The sequence below is a fragment of the Drosophila virilis genome, chromosome 4 (genome assembly GCF_030788295.1).
Source record: "Drosophila virilis strain 15010-1051.87 chromosome 4, Dvir_AGI_RSII-ME, whole genome shotgun sequence".
In the NCBI taxonomy this organism is placed as follows: Eukaryota; Metazoa; Arthropoda; class Insecta; order Diptera; family Drosophilidae; genus Drosophila; species Drosophila virilis.
In genome coordinates this window covers 9,605,168-9,626,151 of record NC_091546.1, presented here as the reverse complement: position 1 = coordinate 9,626,151, position 20,984 = coordinate 9,605,168, and the positions used below count along the sequence as shown (strand labels likewise).

The window sequence follows — 20,984 nt, the reverse complement described above, 5'->3', positions numbered from 1 at the left end:
TTTTGTTAGCTTCCGCATCATTACGAGCTTTGCTCTGGGCCCTTTTCGTTTGATGCTTTTTTCTGGACTCCTCGTTATTCAGAAGGAGGAGCGGCTAATCTGTCCGCTCATTGAATGAGCGAAAGATTCAGTTCAGCACTGTCCGGAAACTAGCGCTGGTGCCGGATGCATCGATAACCATTTCCTAGACACTGCCGTTCATAAATGGAATTCAATTTTTTTTTTTTTACGGCCACAGCCTTCAGAGCAGCTGCTTTTCTGGAATTTCAATTAGCGCTGAGTTCACTTTTGGCTCACTTTAATTGTTATAAAATCAATGAGCTGCTAAGGAAATTCCATTTAAGCGTTATATGCGCAATCTGATAAAGCTGTGGCGGGACTACCACGCCTTTGCCTCCTAGCCAGCCCTCCCCTTGTCATTTGCAACCGCATGAAAATAATAAAACAAAAAGCTGGAAAGCAGAATGCAATCGTTGCTTTGCAGTTTTTCTCTTTTCGTAATTTAATGGCATCGCCCACCGTCCATCGCCTTCAGCTGCACAGCCCTGCACTTAAAATATTTTACTGGGGTGTTTATACCCTGAACCCCTTGAAAATGGGCAAAAAGGGGCATAATGGTTTTGTGCAAACAGGCAGAAGTAAGCATCTCTGATCCCACAAAGTCCTTAATCAGAATGACGAGCTGAGTCGATGCAGCAATGTTCGTCTTTCTGTCCGAAAACTACAAAAGCTAGAGTCTAATACATTTTTTGCTTATATATGTCTGCATTTCTCACAAAGTATATACAGATTTTCTACATTTTACAGCTAGAAAAAGCTTCGAAAATTTCAGATGGATCGGACTATAGATGCCGATGCTAATCAATGCATTTACATGTGTGTGCATTTAAATCTATATGTGTGTATCTAAACTATGAAGGTAGAATATTGGCAAGGATAGTTCGGCCCGCAGCTTAGGGTATCTCCGAGTCGAGCAGTTCGCAGACTGAAGCACTCAGCCCTGTTTTTTCATTCTTATTTTTTTTTTAATTTTAACGCCTTTTGTTTCGTTTCTCTTTTGCCTTTTGTTTGCCTCTCGCACGTATCACTGCACAAAGGCGCAGCGGCCATTACGTGCCTAGCCAAGTGTGTCAGGCTGTGTGTGTGTGCAAGTGTGTGTGCATGCAATAATGATTGGAAAGTTTCGCTTTGCAGTTGCGTTCAAAAATTTAGTGCATGCGGACGTCCCAGCCGTAAATATTTGGCAAGAGCCACCGCCACCACCAATCCTCTGGCTCCATTGCCAACAAGAGCACATTTGCATAACAAAACTGCATGCGGAGCAGCCATTAAATAATTAGAAATGTCTCTGTGTGTGTGTGTGTGTGTGTGTGAGTGTGCGCAAGCGTGTGGGCTTGGTGTGCGCAGGAGGAAACTTTGTGCAGCGCCTTGGCCATTAAAGCGTAATCAACTCTCAACATCATTGGCGCCAGGCTGGCAGACCTCAAAAACATTAAAAGTTAAAAAAGCAAGAACAATTTGAAAGTTCGGTCTACCAATACCCTGTAATTAAATGATGTCTGAGTGTGCTAATAGTGTGCAGCAACATTTTAGCACGTATTCAAAAGTAAACACAAAGGGTGCTCTTAAAACATTTGGAAAATAATTATTTAATTTTCAAAAAGCTCGAGTTGATAAAACAATTTACTTATCCAGAATATAAGGACAATAAGAAAGTGAACAGCACGTTTTTAACGAAAACATATTACTATTCTATGATAATACTTCTCATTTTTGCACCTGTAATATCATGATCTGTTAGGCACAATTGCGCTAATCTCCTGCACAAATTCTCGATTTTTTCGGTATCCTGCCATTTTAATGTCCTCTGAGAGAGTTTGCTTATTTGATCTCTAGTTAGTGCTGCTGGGGGGGAACATACTTTTGTAGAGAACTGTACGGCTCCTTGAAATAGGGCACCGGGGCCACCTTAAGGAAAACTTTTGCAGCGCATTGTCGTAAATGAAATGGCCCGCATTTTGGGGTTAGTTGCTGTCATAAATTTTTACTGACTTTACCGACTTTGCCCTTTTGTTGCGGCAACTTGCACATTTTCGCATTTCGCGTTTCACATTTGCAGCACTTGCTAGTATTTTTCTCTCGCTCTAATTGGCAGCATTTGATGAATGCAATTTAGTTGGCATTTGTGTTGGGTCATTCATTGTTTTGTGTTTTAGATGGATTGCGTTTAATTGCTCGTTATGTAGTTTAAATGCCTGCGCCAGTAGATCATTCGATTAGCATCTAACTTTTCGTTGGCTTAAAGCTGCAACAAATTGAGGCAGCAGCGAATATGGGCAGCTAATTCAAGTCACGATGCTGTCAGACACCTTCGGGGGGCCAAATGCCAAGTAGTAAAAGCAAAAAAAAAAATAAATAAAAAGAAAAAAATGTCAACGACAACCGCAAGTCAAATTGACTCTGGCTTTGACACGTTGACATACGATAAAGGTATTTTCGTGAGGGGGCGTGGTACAGCACACACGTATTGCTTACAGCGTTGTCACATGACATTTTCATCACATTCCCCGAACCGAAGGAAACCAAGTTGAGGGTTAGACGATTCCTCCTGTTTTCGAGTGCCTCATGTCATTATGTATATTGGAATCTGTGGAACTTAGCTGGAGCGGGGCTTTTTGGTTCTGGCTGTGCTTACGCTGGTTTCACACTGATTACACAAACGTGAGTAAGCTGATTTCAGCATCGCGTTCTACATGCAAACATCGCTTTGCCCAACTTTGTTTTCATATGTTGGGCTCATGCATTTATTCATATGTGTGTGTGTGTGTGTGAGTGACTGTGTGTGTGTGTGTGTGCGTGTGAGTGTTCATTCATTCGCTTATGTACTCATTCATTTACATCATTTGTATGTTGTTAAGTCAGCAAAATTTAACGTACTCCGCTTTTCTGGTTTACACTTACTCATGCTACCTCTCTCTTTCACTCTCTCTCTCTCTCTCTTTCTCTGTCTTTTCTTGCCTGGTACTTGCCAAATTGGGTTGTGATTTTGTGCACCTTATCTCAGCATGTGTGTGTGTGTGTGTGTGTGTGTGTGAGTGGCTTTCACTGGATTTTCTTTTTGTGCGTCATGGTGAAACATTTTTCTTCATTTTCTGCTGTTCGTTTTTTTTTTTTTTATTTTGTTTGCTGCCTTTTCATTGAAAATGTTTCGTTGGAATTGGGAAAAGTTGTTAAGTAATTTTCTTATATGACTTCTCTTAATATTTTGAAGTGATTTGCAAAATGAAGCTAACAGTTTTTAATTGGGCCTTAAAAATATGCGGCTTATACATTTACTACTTGGAATCACGGGACACATTTTTTCCAATATCCGCGATACTTACGAGTCTTTAATGAAAGTGCTTAAAAAAGTTGTCTAAATGTATTATTCTTCGTTCAACTTTCTTAATAAGGCATTCGCTTATAAAAGTAAGTAAGCCCTTTCCCTAGCTTTAACTAAAGTAAACATAATTCATTCCTTTCTCAAACACACAAGCAATAAAGATATTATAAAGCCCGATGAGGACAGAGAAATAGCTAGGTCAAATATTAAATATCGCAGTCAATCGGATTGTTAGGGCGATCTATCGATGGAATAATTTAAGGAAACACGCCTATTAGGCAAAAGTTTTTATAGCCAAGAGCAGTTAGGTAGTTCACATTTTGCTGGCCTCAACTCTTGTCGGATCCAATAAAGAAGCAAGAGTAGCTGCAGCAACGCCATTTGCTAGTTTCCTTGACGCAGGCTGTCGTTAACATGTGCGCGCTGCTCGTTGTCTGAGTGGTGCCTGTTTCTCAATCTTCTTCTATGTCTGTCATGCATTGCTAAGCAGCTTCTGCTGCTGCCACGCCTCCAGCATTGGCATGTCATGCAAGCAGCTGTACGATATACTCAACAACTTGCCTGCCAATCAGCGGTGCATGAGTGTTTTTTGTATTCTTCGGCTGCTGCAGGCTGCTTTTCGTTGCCATTGAGTGGCTACACACACACACATGCAAGCACACACAAGGAGTCGTACTCACTCAAATGAATGTCTGTGGTTGTGTGTGTGTGTGTGTGTGTGGGTGTGTGCTTTGTTGCAGCATTGACATTTACGCAACATGTCCCTGTTGCATGTTTGCAATTTGCATTTGCAAATAGTTGCAAAAACGAACATCAAATGTGGCAAATGTGCCACGACAGGCACATGCATTAGAAAAAGGTCGGGGTAGGCGGTATGTGTGTGTATGTGTGTGTGTGTGTGGGGGGGGGGGGGGAGGGTGGGGAGTTTGCCAGTTTGCGTTTTGCATGGGTTTAGTGAGGTCTTGCTTCGGCACCCGCTGCTGACTTTGCCCCCAAAAGTTTGTAAATATGCATGCAAATTTTTGCAGCGCTCGCAACGCTTTCAATTTTGTTGCCTCACTATTTACACACACATACACACACACACAGACACACACACACATGCTGCTGTCTCGCAGTTTTAGTTACAGTTTCAGTTTCATGTTTACCATGTTGCGGTTGCCCGTTGCTGCAGTTGCTGCCTCGTGGCGTGCATTTTGATAGGTTGGTTGCATGCAGCCGCAGTTGTGAGTGCTGTTGTGTTAGTTGTTGCATAATCAAACATGCCATTTTCATAAATGCTGCCACAACATCTGCATACTCGATGCTCGATACCCGATAGTGAATATCGACTATTGTTGCTCTCAGCTGCTTTCGATGTGGTATCAATGAATTGGCCATGTTGGTTATGACCAACTCAAAGACTCGAGTCAACAAATATTCTGGCTGCTGTAGCTGCAGCTTCAGGCCGTTTGTGGTTTGCGGTCTCTGGCATTTTTCATTTGATAGACTCTTTGCCGAAGTTTTTGGAATATTTGCGGGTACAGGTGTTAATTTGCATGCCCCCAAAAATAGCAACTGAATTCGGTTCTCTTTACCATATTGACAAATTAGCATATTCAGCGCACGGTGGGAACAAGAGAATCTGTTATAAGCCATGTTATTTTTCTATGCATACATTGTTTGCACTTCAATTAATACATACATTAAAAGAAAGCTCCTATTCTGCTCTTGTCCCATTCCCACAGCTCCATTTGGTATGCAACCAATTTTCTCATATTGTTTTGTCAGTTGCTAAAAGGGCATTTCGGCATTTCTGAATCATATTCAATTGCTATAAACTACAAATAGATCCAACTATCGAGGCAAACACTTTATCAAGTAATGATTGCAATGAATCGCGGACAACAGAGTGGGATAATGTTCATGTCATAATCAACATAGATAGAACTTGTTTGATTTAATAAAACAAGAATTCAAGTTAAAGGCAAAACCTTTTGAAATAATATTGAAAATCAGTCGAAATTAAACGATTTATTTGTAATAAAACAGAAGAGTAAATTACATTTCGGGCATTAGTGCCAAAAGCATGCAACCTATTGCGTGGCTCTGTAATGAAAATTTACACTCGTATTAAGTGTAAAAAGCATCAATTTGAACGCAATTTCGTTGACCAATTTAGTCAGAGCTACCAAATTAGATGCCGCCTAATTGCACATATGCTGGTCGTCAACTGGACGAGCTATCTCTGCTCCCTCTGCTGTCTCTGCTGTCCCTGCTGTCCCTGTCTCTCTCTCTCTCTCTGCCCTCTAGCTCTTTCCAACCGCAGACGTTTACCATTGACAGACCGAAAGTTCTGAAATTTATGTGCGACATTTTGTCTCTGGGCCCGGCTTCACATACGTTTTACGAGTATTTACGACTGTTTCAACCCGCAGCTGTTTTTCGCGTGCCAGTTTCTCGCTTTATCAGCACTTTGTTACGCCCTGCAAGCGTATGAGTGTGAGTATCTCTCTGTGTGTGTGCGTGTGTGTGTGCTGCGTGTGGACTTAATTTTTTTTTGTTTTTGTGCCCGCTTCCATATTTTATCGCTACGCTACATATAAATGAAATTTTTGTGCAAAAATTGAAATATTTATTTATGTCTTCTGTTTTTTTTTTTTAAATAATATTTTTGTGCTCTTTTCACAGCCTCCGTCACGAGTCTTCGCACTCGTCTTCGTCGCCGTTGTTGCCATTGTCCTTACGTTGTCCTTGCGTCAAGTGTCAAATGCTGCTGAGTGGCCAACGCGAACGTCGCTGTCAGTTTCCGACTCTGCCTCCGCCCAACTCCACTTATTGGGGTTTATTTGCGTTGGCGGCAAAGTGTCTCGTCGCCTGGTGTCGCCCCCGCCTTAGTGCCCTGCGCCCGCTCTCCCTTGCCGTTTGCTGTTTTACTTTGTTACGTTTTCTGTTTGTTTTGCATTATTTGCTGCTGTTGTTGTTGCTGCTGGTGCTACTGCTGCTGCTGCTGCTGCTGCCTGCCCTGCGGTTGCCCTGGCCAACTCCCACAGCCAGCCACTTCGACTCCTGCTGCCACTTGCTTGCCACATTTTACTTATACGTATACATATATATATTCAGATATTTTCCAACGCTTGTTGTTGTGCATATCTTATGAAATTGTTTATTTTTCTGGTGTGCGTGTGTTTGAGTGTGTTTGGCAGTAAAATGTTTTCATACTGCCCAGCTACCCGAACCTCTCGATGCCACAGCACTCCGCACTTTTCAACCTGCCACACCCTGCAACGTTTTTGTGAAGTGTATAATGGTTGTTTACTTTTGGCCTTCCTTTTGGCACTTTTTTTTTTTGTACTTCTCGCCGCTTTATTCACTTTGATGTTCTCGACTGATGCCAACTAAACTCAATGATTTTCGCTTGTTTTCGTTTGCCTTTTATGAAAAGTCTTTGGTATTCTGCTGTTGTTTTTTTTTCCTTCTATATCCTATATTGAGCAATATAAAGGGCATATTGTGTTTGTGTAGACCATAAGAATCTCTCCTTTAGCACAATTGCAAATGGGGAAAGAACTTTAACTTCTTACTAATATATGAGGTTTTTGGGAAAGCGTAAATTCTCTAGCAACGAAAATTAGAATTAAGTGTAGGCAGCTTAGAATTGATCTCGATAGATAAAGCTGTAAATCTATTTTTATCCGAATTGATTCAGTCACAAAATCCCATTTTTATTGAGTACTATGACTACAGTATTCCGAAAAAATGGTATAATCGTAATCCAAACCAAATTTCTACTTAAATCACATTAAAAGCTTTTAAGGCATCCATTCAATTTGTGAATGCCACTTTTGGTTGGAGATCGGATGAAATTTTGAACGGCTTGCAATACTTTTATAAAGTAACAATTTTGTTTTTCTATTTCATCTTTGAAAATACCTTGACATGTACTTTGACAATGATAAACTAGGTTAACGCACCGAGCCTGAAGGCAGAGGGTTGGCTGGAAGCGTAAACTGAATCACCGATGTTGTTTTCTATTTCCCTCTAGGATATTTTAAAATAACAACAAGCCTCTTTGAAATACTCCTTTATTTTCCTATTGTGCTTCTGTGCGTCTGTGACAAAAGGACATCAAATAGCAGCTCTTTGAAATAGCAATGCCGAACTTTTTTCCGTAAATTGTATGCAAGTGTGACATACTACATATGCAATCTCAAGAGGTGTCAAATTTAGTTACGTTTTTGTTTCAGCATATATGTACATTTGCTTTAAATTCCAGATATTAGCAGTATCTAGTTTGCGTTAAGCTGCAGCTGAAAACATTTGCATTGGGCTCACTTCTTAAGGTTCAATGTTAGGACGCAACGTGGCAAGTGTGTGTGCGTGTAACTCTGGCTACAGCAAGGCACATCAGCGCTGGGCTAGCAACACTAATTGGTCGTGTCACAGTCACGTTGCCAGTGTCAGGAGCAGAGCCAGAGTCAGGGAGCGCTGCTCGTATTGCTGTCTGCTGGCCCCTCAAAAATATAACGTATACGTAACGCATTGTAGTTGGAACACGGCAATCAATGCGCATGGAGACGATACTGGGCTGGTAGAGTCTGTGGTTCAGTTGGTCTCGTGTTTGCCTGCGGCTTTTGGCCAGCTGCTCTGGCTGCCTCATGTTTAATCTGTTAACATATTTGCGTTACACACTCACATGTGTGTGTGTGTGTGTGTGCGTGCATATAATTTATTTTATTTGGCATTTATTTTTTATGCTCATGCCAAAGTCAAAAGCTTTCTATGCAAATATGTATCTACGGCATATGCCAAAAAGCGAAGCACTTTTTGTATCTTTTGTGGGTGTATCTAAGACAGTTGTCAGTCCGTTTGCCGTTTGCCATTTGTCGTTTGACTGCCACTCAGCCAGGGCTTATTAGACTATTTGTTTTGTGTCTTGTTTTGTCTCGGTTTTTCCCCAAGATCTTTGACAGCAGCACCAACTGACCTCAAGCCCCCCAACCTGGAGGCAGGGCTTACAGTTGTCTCCTGGTTTTGTTTAACATGCAACACATATTTATTATACAATATGCATGAGCTTCTGTTTCCTTAATGCCAAATGTTTGGTCCACAGGATTTGCTTTTGCATGCTTTACGGCTGAAATGTTTCAAAGCTGCAAATTTGATAAATCTTTTGTTTTCCTCTTTATTTGCTCTAAATGTAAATGTAGATGTAGCTCGGATTTCGATTTCGTACATGGCATAGAAAAATAAATAAATAAAATAAAATATAAATTACGAGAGCAAATTCTGTAGTACAATTCGGTTCTGCAGCGTTTATTTTGCTGCTATCAATTTATTATCACGAGTTTAATTAGAAATATGTATTGTTATTTTTACATTACGAAAAACTTCATCTCTTAATGTGCACTTTTGATAGTTTAAATTTGCTCTACTTTGTCATAAAATTTGTTCTTTCAACATGCGAATATTTTGCAAAAATTTATGACCAGATAGGCCAACTACTTGTGAGAGCCTCAAGAGTTAATAATCAGGCGAATTTGGGGCGAAATACATTGATGGAATGCATAGTATAATGTTTGAAAATCCTATTTTATTTGAATTCTTACTGAGACTTAGCTTGTCTTTCTGCTTGCCTGCCCTGTAATACAATTAAGACGAGCTGCATTCGTATTTGTCGTGTCTCTTAGCAACTAGCTGGATCTTGTTCAGTGACGCTTTTCATTTGGCCAGCTGAGAGTGTAACAAAAACTTCTCATGAATAAATGCATTTGCGGACAGTCTTTTTACGGTCATATCCATGCACACAAGTGTATTGTGTGTGTGTGTGTGTGTGTGTGCGTGTGTGCAAATCCTTGAAAAGTATGCTAAAAGTCAAGGATTAGAGTGGAGAATTTGGTAGCATATGCAAGCTTTCAACTTTTGTTCATATTTTACAATGCTTTCAGCAACAAAAAGTTTCGTTAAGCGAACGTTAAATACGTTGGGCTGTGGCCAAGGCCTGATGCCCAACCGAGATACGGTGCCCGGAACTCAGGAGACCAGGTATCTGTTATGCTCAAAGTTGGAGAGTTGAAAAAATATTTGCACTACGAAATGACAAATTAATTGTGAAAATGTTGCGCTTGGCGCTTTTAAAGCAAAGAGCACACAAATTTTTCGGTGCAAACAAAATTGCAGAGACGTGTGTCCTCCCTCCGACCAACGCTGGCCGCTGCCATTCTGCCGTTTTATGGCGGCTGGTAAATTAAATTTCTTGCCGAGGACAACAACGTTGTTGGGGCCGTTGACAGAGTAGAGGGCGTTACATGAGCACAAAGTAAACAAAGATGTACGACAAATGCAACAACAGCTACTACTACTATTACAACAAGGAGTAGCTCTTGACTAGGAGCGGAGTCTAGCAAAACACAGCCAGAACATGAACAACAACAACTACATTGATGCGCCCAGTTACATGCCACGTTGAACTCATAAAAACAGGCTCTACTTAATTTTGACCTGGGTTGGCCCTGATTGAGCTCGTCAGCATAGAAGTGGCTTAGCGCAACTCGGCTAAGGTTACTTTATTAGTCACAGTTGCCGATAGTAATTGCAAAGACCATGTGAAGTAATTTTAATATTCAAATGTCAACTATTTATAATTTCGTCTGTTCCAGAAGAAGTATAAATTTACGCATTACGATAAGGATACAAATTACACTTGTTCACTTTCGGATAAGTGTAGTAAAATACTTAGCAACATTTGAATATCATAAAAAACTAGATTGCTTTAAAATGGAGGGCCTGATAGAGAAAATGAAATAATCTTTAAAATATTTATGCCCAGTTGTTGATTTTATTAAATTAAATGAGTGTCACATTCAAAGCATTTGGCAATTCATTTTATGCTGCGATTGTTGCCTCTTTGTTCATTTGAGCACATGATATTGATTTATTGAAGCTTTTCAATTACTCTAAAACTCCTTTAATTACGTTTCAGACTTTGGAGTAGCCGAAGCAGAGGCATAGATTTTGCATTTACAGAGAAAATTAAAATGCAGCCAACTTGAAATATTTTGTGATAAGTCTGTGGATTTCATTTTCTTAAGTTGATTGCCGACTTACCTGAATTATGTGCATTTTCTTATGACAGCTGGCATTTTCCACTTTAAGCTCTGTTAATCTGTAAATATATAAAATGAAATCCAAACAATAATTAAAACCGATTTTAGGCTGTTGAGATGCAAACTCATTAAATAACATGTTTGAGTTTGTCGGGCTTTTAAGCAAATTGTGCAAATAAATGTCATAATTATCACAGATACCATTTATTTATGACAAGTACATAAATTTGAAGCCTTTATTACTGATTTTATTATATATATATGAATATCAATTTTCTTTCCGTTTTTCACAAGTGGAAATTTAAGCTTAAATTTAGCATCCTAGTGTCTGGTACTTTTAATCTAAGTATAGGGTATTGTCCTGCTGTGCACTTCGTTTTGTTTTGGCTGTGATTATTCTCATTTTGAATATGCAAAATCAGCAATGCGTAACCAGAGCAAACAGCACAGTCACTTAGTCGGGCTGCCTGCTCTTCCTATTCATAGTTAGTTTGTAAATGGCGGAATGCAGGGTGGGAAAAACCCACACTAGTTTTTTTCTCTCTCTCTGTTGTTATTGCCATATGCTGAATACGGTGAGTGGAGAATAGAAAGCAGAAAAACTCACTTTGTATAAATATTAATGAAGTAGGCCATAGAAGTGCGAGATGCTCTATTGAGTGGTTCGTACTCGTTGTTGGTATTGAATGGAGCATTTCTAACAAATGTTTCTGGCCTATTTACAAGTACCTCGTACCTGACCGGCCTCGATGTGCGGTTCTACTTGTGCGTTATTGGAACTTGACTCTTGTTTGTTTTCACATACTATTGTTGTTGTTGGCGTTGTTTATTTGCATAAGAACCCAATAAGCTTCGCATAATGGAACCAGAAACAAGCTCTGGCTCTCTTTTCAGCGCATTATTGCTGCCTTGCGGGAACTCCAGCTCCATGCATCAGCGCTTCAAACATGCTGCAGCAAATGGTGTGTGTGTACTAACTGCGTAATTACCAAACCAACTCAGAGATGTGTTCATGTTCTGGTTTAGCAAATGGCGCTTGTAATGATAATGTTGCTCTCATGAGTTGCTTGAACAAAACCAGCTACATAAGCGAACAGCTCAAATGCGTGAGCGTGGAAGCAAGCAAATATTTTCAACAATTTTCAAGTATTAAAAAAGTCAAAATTCTTCTATTAAAGCAAATTGATAGTTTGTTTTAGCTGATGTAAATATCTAAATGCTATTTCTCTCACATTTGCTGCACTTAGTCTTTAGTCAAATAAATACATTTGCCAGTTCAAGTCATTTGCAAAATTCTTAATTGTAAATGACATTTGGTTGCAGGACCAAAAGACAGGAGAGGGAACGCCATTTGATTGCAAAGTCAAAGCTCATCAAGAGGCATGCCCCATGCTGATAAGAAGAATAGAAATGCGTGCATACATTCTAGTAGAGAACTGGTAAAAGTCCCTTCCATGCCTTGATTAGAGCGACAAGGCACAGTCCAATGTAGTAGTCCATTAGAATGCACTCAAGTGCACATAAACGCTTCCGAGTGCTTTGGAGCACTGCAAAGGAACAAAAGACCTGGTTCAAGTCGATTACTACTCGAGTCATCAAGGCTTTTCCTTAATGCGAGCTGAAACTTTAAATCATTTGCAAATGCCAATCCCTATTGAAACCGTTTAAAGAAACTGCAAATGTGTTGCTCAGGCAGCATAAATATCATTTAACCATATACTCTATATAAGTATTGGTAGAAATATTAAAATGCAAACATTTTTGGTAAAGAAGCATATTTTACTACAAGCAAAAATACCATAAAGAAAGTTAATCGAATCTGACAGTTCAGCTTTTCCTCCCTATCTCTTTTTTTTTTTGGTGCAGCTAATTTATTTTGAATATCAATAAATGTGTTCCAAAACAAAAAAAAGAACATTTGTTGTATAGCATAGGACAAGCTTATTCTATGAAGAGAAGACCTCTATGCCTAGTTGCGATTCCGCATCATCATCATGGATATGCTGTATATGAGCTTTGTGATCTGCAGAGAAATTTAATAAGTTGTGCTGGCTATACCCTGTACACTTGCCTGCAGGGCTGTACGCATGCTCAGTGGTAGAATGCCAATCATTATCATGGTTTGCGTATTCTGCGCCTCCTTCAGCATTAAGCCAAATAATTTGCGCTGATCCGCTCTAAGTTCCTGCCAGCTTATGTTGCATAGGCTGTCATACACTTGATCGTACTGCAGAATGATTGTTATTAGTTTTTTTATTATAAATTCAATTGGCGATTGGAACTGACAGCGTATTCAGTTTGTGAACCCACAACACAGTAGACCAACATTGAGTAGGTGCTGACAAATAGGTAGATGGTTGATATTAAATGAAAACCGTTCAGATTCACGCAAAAGCAAAGCAGAATCGAAATGGCCGAGGAGAGAACTTGAGCAGCGATCATATTGTGATAGGTATTCTCGACATCGCGACAGTATCTGGAATTATTGGGATTCATAAATTAACAAGGTCAAAAAGTTAAGTTTGCCAAACTAATCTTTACTTCTTTGCAATATGTACAAGTCTAAAAATACTGTGCTTTGAAAATATCTATTTTTATTTGGGACATTTTCACTTTCTTTTAACCAAAGTAATTAGCTAGGAACATTCACTGGGAAAGCCGTTAATTATGCACAGATAATCTAAGACACAATAAAGAAAAAGCACTCAATTAATATGTTAAAACTTACGCGACAAACAACTGATGCCATTTGATTAAATCTAAGAGAAGAGATTGTATTCCATTATCTGCATAGCCACCCACTTGAGCTTCATATCTCGACTGCTCCTTACGATTCAGTGCATCATTAAGGACATTTGCTTTTAACTGCAAAATGTGCGCGAATGTCAGAATCTGAACTAAGGCGAGCAGTACTAACAAATCGGTCGTGTAGAAGCCAAGACCACCCACAACAGCCACAATCATATGCTGCAAATATGTGAGCGTGTATCCAACATTATTCTCTAGCATTAGACCAGGAATCTCGTACTGCATGACTGTGACACGTGTGCCATCGTAAAAAAGTAACGCCCAGGGCACCGCAAGCATCACGAAAAATGATAGAAAGTAACCAATGCGTATAATGCGTCGTATTTTCAGCATTCGATCAACGCCAAAGTTGAGAGCAGCACAATAATCCGCACCGCGACTCTCATAGTCTGCAAAGATTTCAATGGTGTAGTTCATCATGTTCCTCATAGCCGAATGATTCTGTATGACAGAGAGCAGTTCAGTGGTCCCATTGATTAGACCACCCAACATGATGCTGGCTTTCAGACCATCCATCCAATGCTGTTGGGCCTGGCGGAACGCCCAGGAGACACCAAATATCAAATAGCTCGAAGGTGCAGACATTGTGATCCAGGTGCGAAAGACGAATCTCAGCCTTGGTGCCAGCAGATCCAATCCCAGTAGCTTCGCGTAGTAGTTGATGTTTGTCACGAGCTTGTGGATACGCACCGAAGGTCTCATGTTGACTGTTTGTTTGTTGAGCTCAAGCTATAGGATTTCTTGCTTGTGATAATTATATAATGCTGTAATTGCTTTCTAATTGTTGCAAATATGTGCAGTTTAAGTTTGTTCCCATGTGCCACGGCCATGGAAAGTGCACGCAATTTCAAAACGAGGAAAGGAAAAGACATTCCAAGCTATATAATAGTCTGTAGTAACAGTTGAGGGCGTATTAAAGTAACGATTACATATATTGCAAAGGTACTGAGAACTGATTACTGCAGGTTTATTTAAATCAAAAGTTCCCGTGTTTTTATTTGTTTTGTATATTTTGACGAAATATTTGATATTTAACTACCTTAACATATTGCGTGGTAAAGTGGTTGAGAAAAGGGAGAAAATGAATTGTTACCATCTGTAGAGTAGAAACACTCGAACACTCTCTGAGTTGCAAGTAATGTTGCCTTTAGGAATTATTTTGCGGATAAGTAATCGCAATTGCTGCATGGGGCGCAATTCTGTTGCTTCTGCTGCTTTAATCACATAAAACGTAATCTTTGGCTCGTTTTTCATAGCCGCCTCTGATTTATGCCTTTAAAATGGCCATTAAACTGTTACAACCATTAAACTGCAAGCTGTGCAACTAGTTGCATGCAACAACAAACCATGCAACAATGTTAACGTCTGTGCCGAGCGAAATAGCCGAGTTTTTTGCCAGTCACCTGGGTTTGCTTCTAATTAAATTTAAAAGCGTTTTATAGCACAACAGCACAAATGCTTAAATTATATGTTTAGTTATTTTTTTTTAGTTTAATATTTTACGTTTGCTTAACTAAAGTTTTGGTTTCGCAGAACTTGCAGCGCATTAAATGGCAGCGAAAGCTTGAGGGCCTTCGGTTGATGGCATTTTGTTGCCTTACATTTTTATTTTTTGCCTGAAGCACGTCAGGACATTCGTTTTTATGGCCAAGCTGTCAAGTGTGTGTGTGTGTGTGAAATGTTGATTGTACTGTGCTCGTTGGGCTGTCCCTGAGCGACAGACGCTAAGTCGCAACTAACGAGGCCATCAACAGGATGCGGCACCAGCTCAAAAGCCGATTGCAGCCTGCTATGTGATTAGAGATAGAGATTGAGAGAAATGGGTAAGAGTAGGAGATAAAAGCGAGGGCTGCTTCCTCTAGAGCTACAGCCCTGCCTTTAACTGTAATTGCCTCAGTCGTGGCACAGTTGGGCGTACAAATTAGGCTTAAATGCCAGAGACGGCACACAAGTCTTCTTTTCACTCTCGTTCTCTCTCTCTCTCTCTCTCTCTGCCGACTATAACAGACAGATTTTGGAGTCCAATTTGATTTGGAACAAAGGGTTTTTGGATGCAATATCGTGTGCTAATCAGATAAGCAGCTGGAACTAAAGCGAAATAAACGGGAGCTTTTCGAAGTAGATTAAAGTGTACAGTTTCTGAGTGAATTTCATTCATTGCGGTTTGTTGTTTTGGTGACTTTATTGAGAAGAGAAACATCTTAACTAAATTTAGTCTAAAGTCAAATGAAAAAAAAAAGAAAATGATAATGTTAACTCTAAGTGGAAAAGGTGGGTTTTGTTTATTGTCCTGCTGTCTGTCCGGCTGTTCTATCTTGTCTATCCCAATTTAAATTTTAAACTTAATAATATGCAACCCTTTAATGAAAACAAATAGTTACCCTCTTACCTCAGGTTCAGTTAAACCCGTCTTCTACAATTTTTCATTATCAATGAAATAATGAAGCAAATATTTTGATTTTTTAGTTTGAACCTGAAACTACACCCCCAAATCTTAGATTCGCACATTTCTACAGGCAGGATTAAATATTCAAAAGAATATGTAAAACCCCAAATCCCAAATGAATTTGTATAGAAAACCGTTTAGATACAAGAAGAATTAATAAAAGTTATAATTTCCTGATTTCTTGTAGAATGCTTAAAATACTTTTGTTATAGATAAAGATTATCGAATATGTTTTCCTATCATTATGTTTTTAGGAACCAACTTGTAAAATATGTTATGTAGTCGTTTTAAATATTCAGGACACGCTCATAAACAATCATTTAATGGCTTATGGTCAGCAGCTGTTGCCTCTTATCCATGTAGAAAGCCATAATCTTAATATGTACAGCGCCAAGCTTGTTAGGGCCAACGATACCATGTAATCAGTGGACTGTAAGGAAGTTTGTCAGAGAGTTATCCAATTCATAGACGATTTTTGATTCAATAATGATTAAATGATATTTAAATTGGTTGTAAAAATGTAGTTGGGTCAGAAGCAAGAGTCATTAGATAAATTTATTGAATGCTGTGGCCCATATTTCGTAAAGTAATGGGTAGCCCTTAGTCGAGTTGTATGCTGTGTGTCTTGAGCTCTGCTGTTGTCTGTGTCTGATCATAAAATTAGCATTTTATGCAACGCATACTCGCAGACATACAATTAAGTACAGAAAGAGGAGCAGGTCCAGTGGCTGGACAGTCTCATTCATTTTTGTTTATTTAGAGATGGAGCAAGGCGCGCCGCTGTAAAATGGCGCACATAAAGTGAACTTTAATGACTAGGTATGTTGGCTGATAGTTGGGGAATGTGCTCACATTTACATGCACATTAAATGACCAGACAGACAGGTGCTGGCATGGGGTGTGCCCGGTGGGGTAGCTGCTGGGTCGATATGTTTCGGCTGCCAGCGGTCATTACTTGGTAAGAGTTCAAGTCGCCAGGGCCGTTGAATTCAAATGGCCAGCATAGCATCTACGAAACACTTGGTGTGTCGTTAAGAGCGGCGATGAAATTCAGCTGGGCCGTGTGCAGCAGCCAGCAGGCAACCCCTCGCTCCTAACACGCCCCTCGGTCCGCAGCCAATGAATAAACGGATGCTGCGCGACCATTGCGCTGTTGGTTACGGCTACGTTTACGTTTACGGCTTTGTTTGCTGCCAAATGGCGATGCTGACCATTGGCTGCAATTAAACTCACACGCCCAATACACACACACAGACACACACTCACACAAGCACACACACACACACTTACAACTGGTGCAACTGGCGTGTTAATTGAGGTAAATTACGTCATTTTTTATTGTTGCTTTGCTTGTTTTTTTGTCTCCGCCTGCGCCAGGCAAAAAGGTTTATGTGAAAATTTATTTGTTTAATTGCATTTATTCCAGCCCGCCAAAAAAGTATGCTATACAAATTGTACTACCCCGGCATAAGCCGTAAATTTATTTTGTTCTGCCCTTGTTCCTGGGCTCTGCACTTAATGAAATTTGTAAAATATACGACGCGTATCTGCACTGCTGCATTACTTATTTATTGGCGAGAAACAATTCGAAATACCCTGTATATGCCTTTTACCAGGGTTGAAAGCCTACGTATTTAAACAGCGATGGCGATAGTAGTATTCTTTTAATTCTGTGGATCGACTAACTTTAATCAAAGCTTTGAAGCAGTGCTGGCAAGCATTCTTAATCAACCGAGTCACAGTCAAATCCAAAGTCATTTATTTTGTTGGATGTCGATTTACGTTAGAATCGCAAGTCGAAGCCGCAGCATCATTTTTGCTTTCATAAGTTGATGCAGTCAGAATCGCGCTGTTTTGCTTTCTGATCGTTTTTGGCTTCGGCTTTGACAGCAACTTTTGCTCTTTCGGAAGCAGCAGCCACAATAGTTCATTTATAGTTCAGAGATAAGCAAGAGCTTGTCGGTAGCAATATCTTAAAAATGAAGTCAAATTTAGGCATAAGCCTTAGACCTAAGGTTAGCTCAGAAAGACGCTTCGACTAGCACTTACTTCTTGTATATTATTTTCCCCTAAATTGAACTCTGCGTTGAAAGGTTTTTCTTGCTTAAAGCTTAAAACCTTAATAGACCTCATAGACACTGCATTATACCAGACATATGTACTCAGTCTAAAGGGTGTGTGTGCGTGTGCGTGTGTGCGTGAATTGTTGTTGCAGAACTTTAGTGTTTGTCTGCGCTTCTGTTTTGTGTTTTGTTGTTTTGTTTTTCTGCTATGTAGCTGCAGCTGCTTCTTCCTTTGTTTTTGCTCGCCCCTGCTTGCGTCTTACGTTTTGCCAGCTTCCGTTTCCGCCTGACTCCACTCTGTCTCTATTGTATAAGTATGTGTGTGTGTGTGTGTGTGTGTGTTGCCTTCCTGTTTGCGCCTGGAGCCGTCCCTGAACGCTTGCTTCATATTTCGCCCGCTTTCGTTTACTTTATAAAATTGTAAAATATTATACAAATAAATAGAAATTGTGTTGTGTGCAGCCTGGCAAGGCAGCTACTTAGACAACGCCCCGCAGGCTGTTGGCAAAGTTTTGAGCGCCTTTAATTTCTGGCCCGCAGGATCATTTTTAGCCTTGCCGCAGCCACAAGTCACATTAAAGTCGAAAACTGTGACAGCAAAAATGTTGGCTATCTTTTGGCTTGTTTTTCGGTCGCGACGAGTTTTTTATTGCACTTTAGGTTGGTTTTTTTTTTTTTTTTTTTTGTTTGTTGTTTTAGTTGTTGATGTTGCGCTGACATTGGCTGTTTTAGGGAAGGGGAGTTGCGGTGGTGGTGGTGGTGCATGGAGCCCGAACTAGCACCAGCAACTGGCAGCAGCTTGAAAGTTCTCTTTTTTTTTTTTGGGTTTTCCAGCATTCTTTCGAGCGCCTGCTGATGACGTTTTGTCATGTTATTTTTGCAACTCACTCTAGAGAGCTATGGGTCCACCCTAGCTCGCTCTCTTTCTCTATCTATCTGCATCTCACTCTCTGCTTATTCTCAGCAGTCTAATATCAACACTTTTGTGCTTCGTAATTACTTTGAAATTAGTTTGCGTCACAAACTTTGCACATTATGCGCATCCTTATGCCTGGCCCCGAGCATTGCACACACACACACACACACAAGCCACACTTGGCTGCCTTAACGTTAAAGTTGCCATTAGTGTTCTGGTATGTATTTTGCTCTCGTACTCTCTCTCTCTCTCTCTCTCTCTCTCTCTCTCTCTCTTTCACTGTGCAATTCTCTAGTTTTCTCCCTTTATCTGTCTGCATCTTTTTCTCTCTCTCTCTCTCTCTATCTCTCACTTCCCGCTGCAGTTTCCTCTTCTCAAGCTGCTTTTTGCTGTTTTGACGTTGTTTTCAGAACTTGTTTGTTATTTCATTAAATTAAATGTTCTGTGATTTTAGCGTTCAAGTGTATGTATGTGTGTGTGTGTATATTTATATAGGGGTGTGTGTATTTAAGCGCGTGCATGTCACAAATAAAATAAATATCATTTAATTGCTTTCGAAATACACACGCAACGCAACGCATTTGTCTCGCTAACCCGAAACCCCGACAACTTATTTACTCACAGCAGAGACAACGGGAAATAGAGAAATTTAATATACATGTATTAAGAGTAAGAAGATGTCTTTGACAATCAATTGAAAGCTAACCAAAAGTTATAGAGGGAGTAAACAAGACGCACGTTTGAGCAATTTGTGTGAAATTGAAATATTTGATAACATATTTGATATAATTAAATCGATGAAGTCGAAGAGTTGAATTTATGCATTTATGCTTCTAGTGCAGAAAGTTTGGCTTACATATGTGAATGCTGACTTATTCCCTGATAATATATAATATACTATACAAAATATTAAAGAGACTGCCCATGTCTAAGTTGGTTACCTTAGTTCGCTTAATATTAGTGAACTATTACGCAACAAACAGTATTCCCATAATCGATTACAAGTTTTTTTTGCTGATTCGCGAAAGTCAAGCGATATTTGCCAAAGCTGGAAGTATTTAATTTGGGAAGAAAGCGGATGGATAGATGAGCGAGATAGCAGGAGTAAGCTTATAAGTGCGTGGAAGCGGCTTAGAACATGGAACATGTTGCGTATGCGCAACATTAAGTGCAGCCGCTGCCTATTATGTTGCGCATACGTCGCGTTGTGCCAACTGCAATTAAAATCATGCAATTTTAATGCGCAGCGTCAACACTTGCATAAGCAAATAAGCAACAGCAACGGCAACAGCAACTGCAACTGTGCCCACAGCTAAGCAAACATTTTAAAATATTTAAACAACGCGATGAGCAAGAAAAAGTTGACGTGTTGTTGTCGCTGGGTTAAGTGCCAGCCCTGCATTTTTACGCTTGATTGTGTTTTATGGGCGGACGTGGTATGTTAGCTCTCAGCCAACCATGCGCTCCCCCTTCCTCTCCAAAACCCGTTTCAATGCTCGCGCTCTACGGCCCCATCGCCTGCCAGCCGCAGCACCATAAATACTGCGGCTTGTTCTCGCATGTCCGTGTCGGCACACCCTTTACAATGCCAGGCCACGTACTGCCACGTTCTTTGCTTGCCAACCCCCACTCTCTTGCATGCTGCTGCACCTCTTGGCTTGGTGTCGCTGTTGTCCTTTGCCAACTGTGTGGCAAGGACCTGGCAGCAGCAGCAGCAGCTGCGCTTTCGTGGGCTGTTCGTGCATTTTTCATGTTGCAACCTGGTTGCTCAAATAATGCACAAGCCAATGAAGCATGCGCCCGACCATGGTTGCACGCTGCTATCTGGCACGCCCATTTATCGCCCACATTCCTATTTGTGCAACGATTTTCAACTTTGTGTGGCATTCGTTGCGCTAATGAAAACACAGCCAGCGCCAAGGCTGCAAGGCAATACAAGGCAGGCCACATGATTGGGGCGGTAAAAATCATAATTTGCACAAACACAGAAACAGAGGCACAGATACACACATACATTAACTGCTTTGCCTGTTGTCTGTTTCTGATGCGTGGGCAGAAATTAATTAAAATTCTTTTGAGCTGTGGCGAACCAAAAGCGAGCTAACAAACTATATTTCTGGAATTGACTCCAAAGACATACTCTCAACTGAGCGAAAAGACGTTGACTTTGATAACTTTAATGCAGTTGAAGCACTGACAAAAATCTGTGTGTAACTTAATGTCGATATTTTATAACTGAATAAATTCAGAATTTCTTAAAACAATTTGAGATTTCAATTCAATA

The 20,984-nt window shown here is 40.2% G+C and overlaps 1 protein-coding gene and 1 long non-coding RNA gene across 2 annotated transcripts in view; both read right to left on the bottom strand.

The window, feature by feature from the left end:
• Positions 1–20,984, bottom strand: part of LOC116651604 (uncharacterized) — a 53,021-nt gene that overhangs the window by 5,031 nt on the left and 27,006 nt on the right. The window contains exon 3 of the long non-coding RNA XR_004304616.2: positions 10,469–10,526. This is a non-coding gene — a long non-coding RNA (uncharacterized lncRNA). The remainder of the gene's footprint in view (positions 1–10,468; positions 10,527–20,984) is intronic.
• Positions 12,313–14,252, bottom strand: LOC116651603 (putative odorant receptor 83c). Its single transcript, XM_032438336.2, has 3 exons — positions 13,196–14,252; positions 12,754–12,943; positions 12,313–12,694 (listed from the first exon to the last, which is right to left on the bottom strand). The coding sequence occupies exons 1-3, from the start codon at positions 13,975–13,977 to the stop codon at positions 12,503–12,505; spliced, it is 1,164 nt and encodes a 387-aa protein (XP_032294227.1). The 5' UTR covers positions 13,978–14,252; the 3' UTR covers positions 12,313–12,502.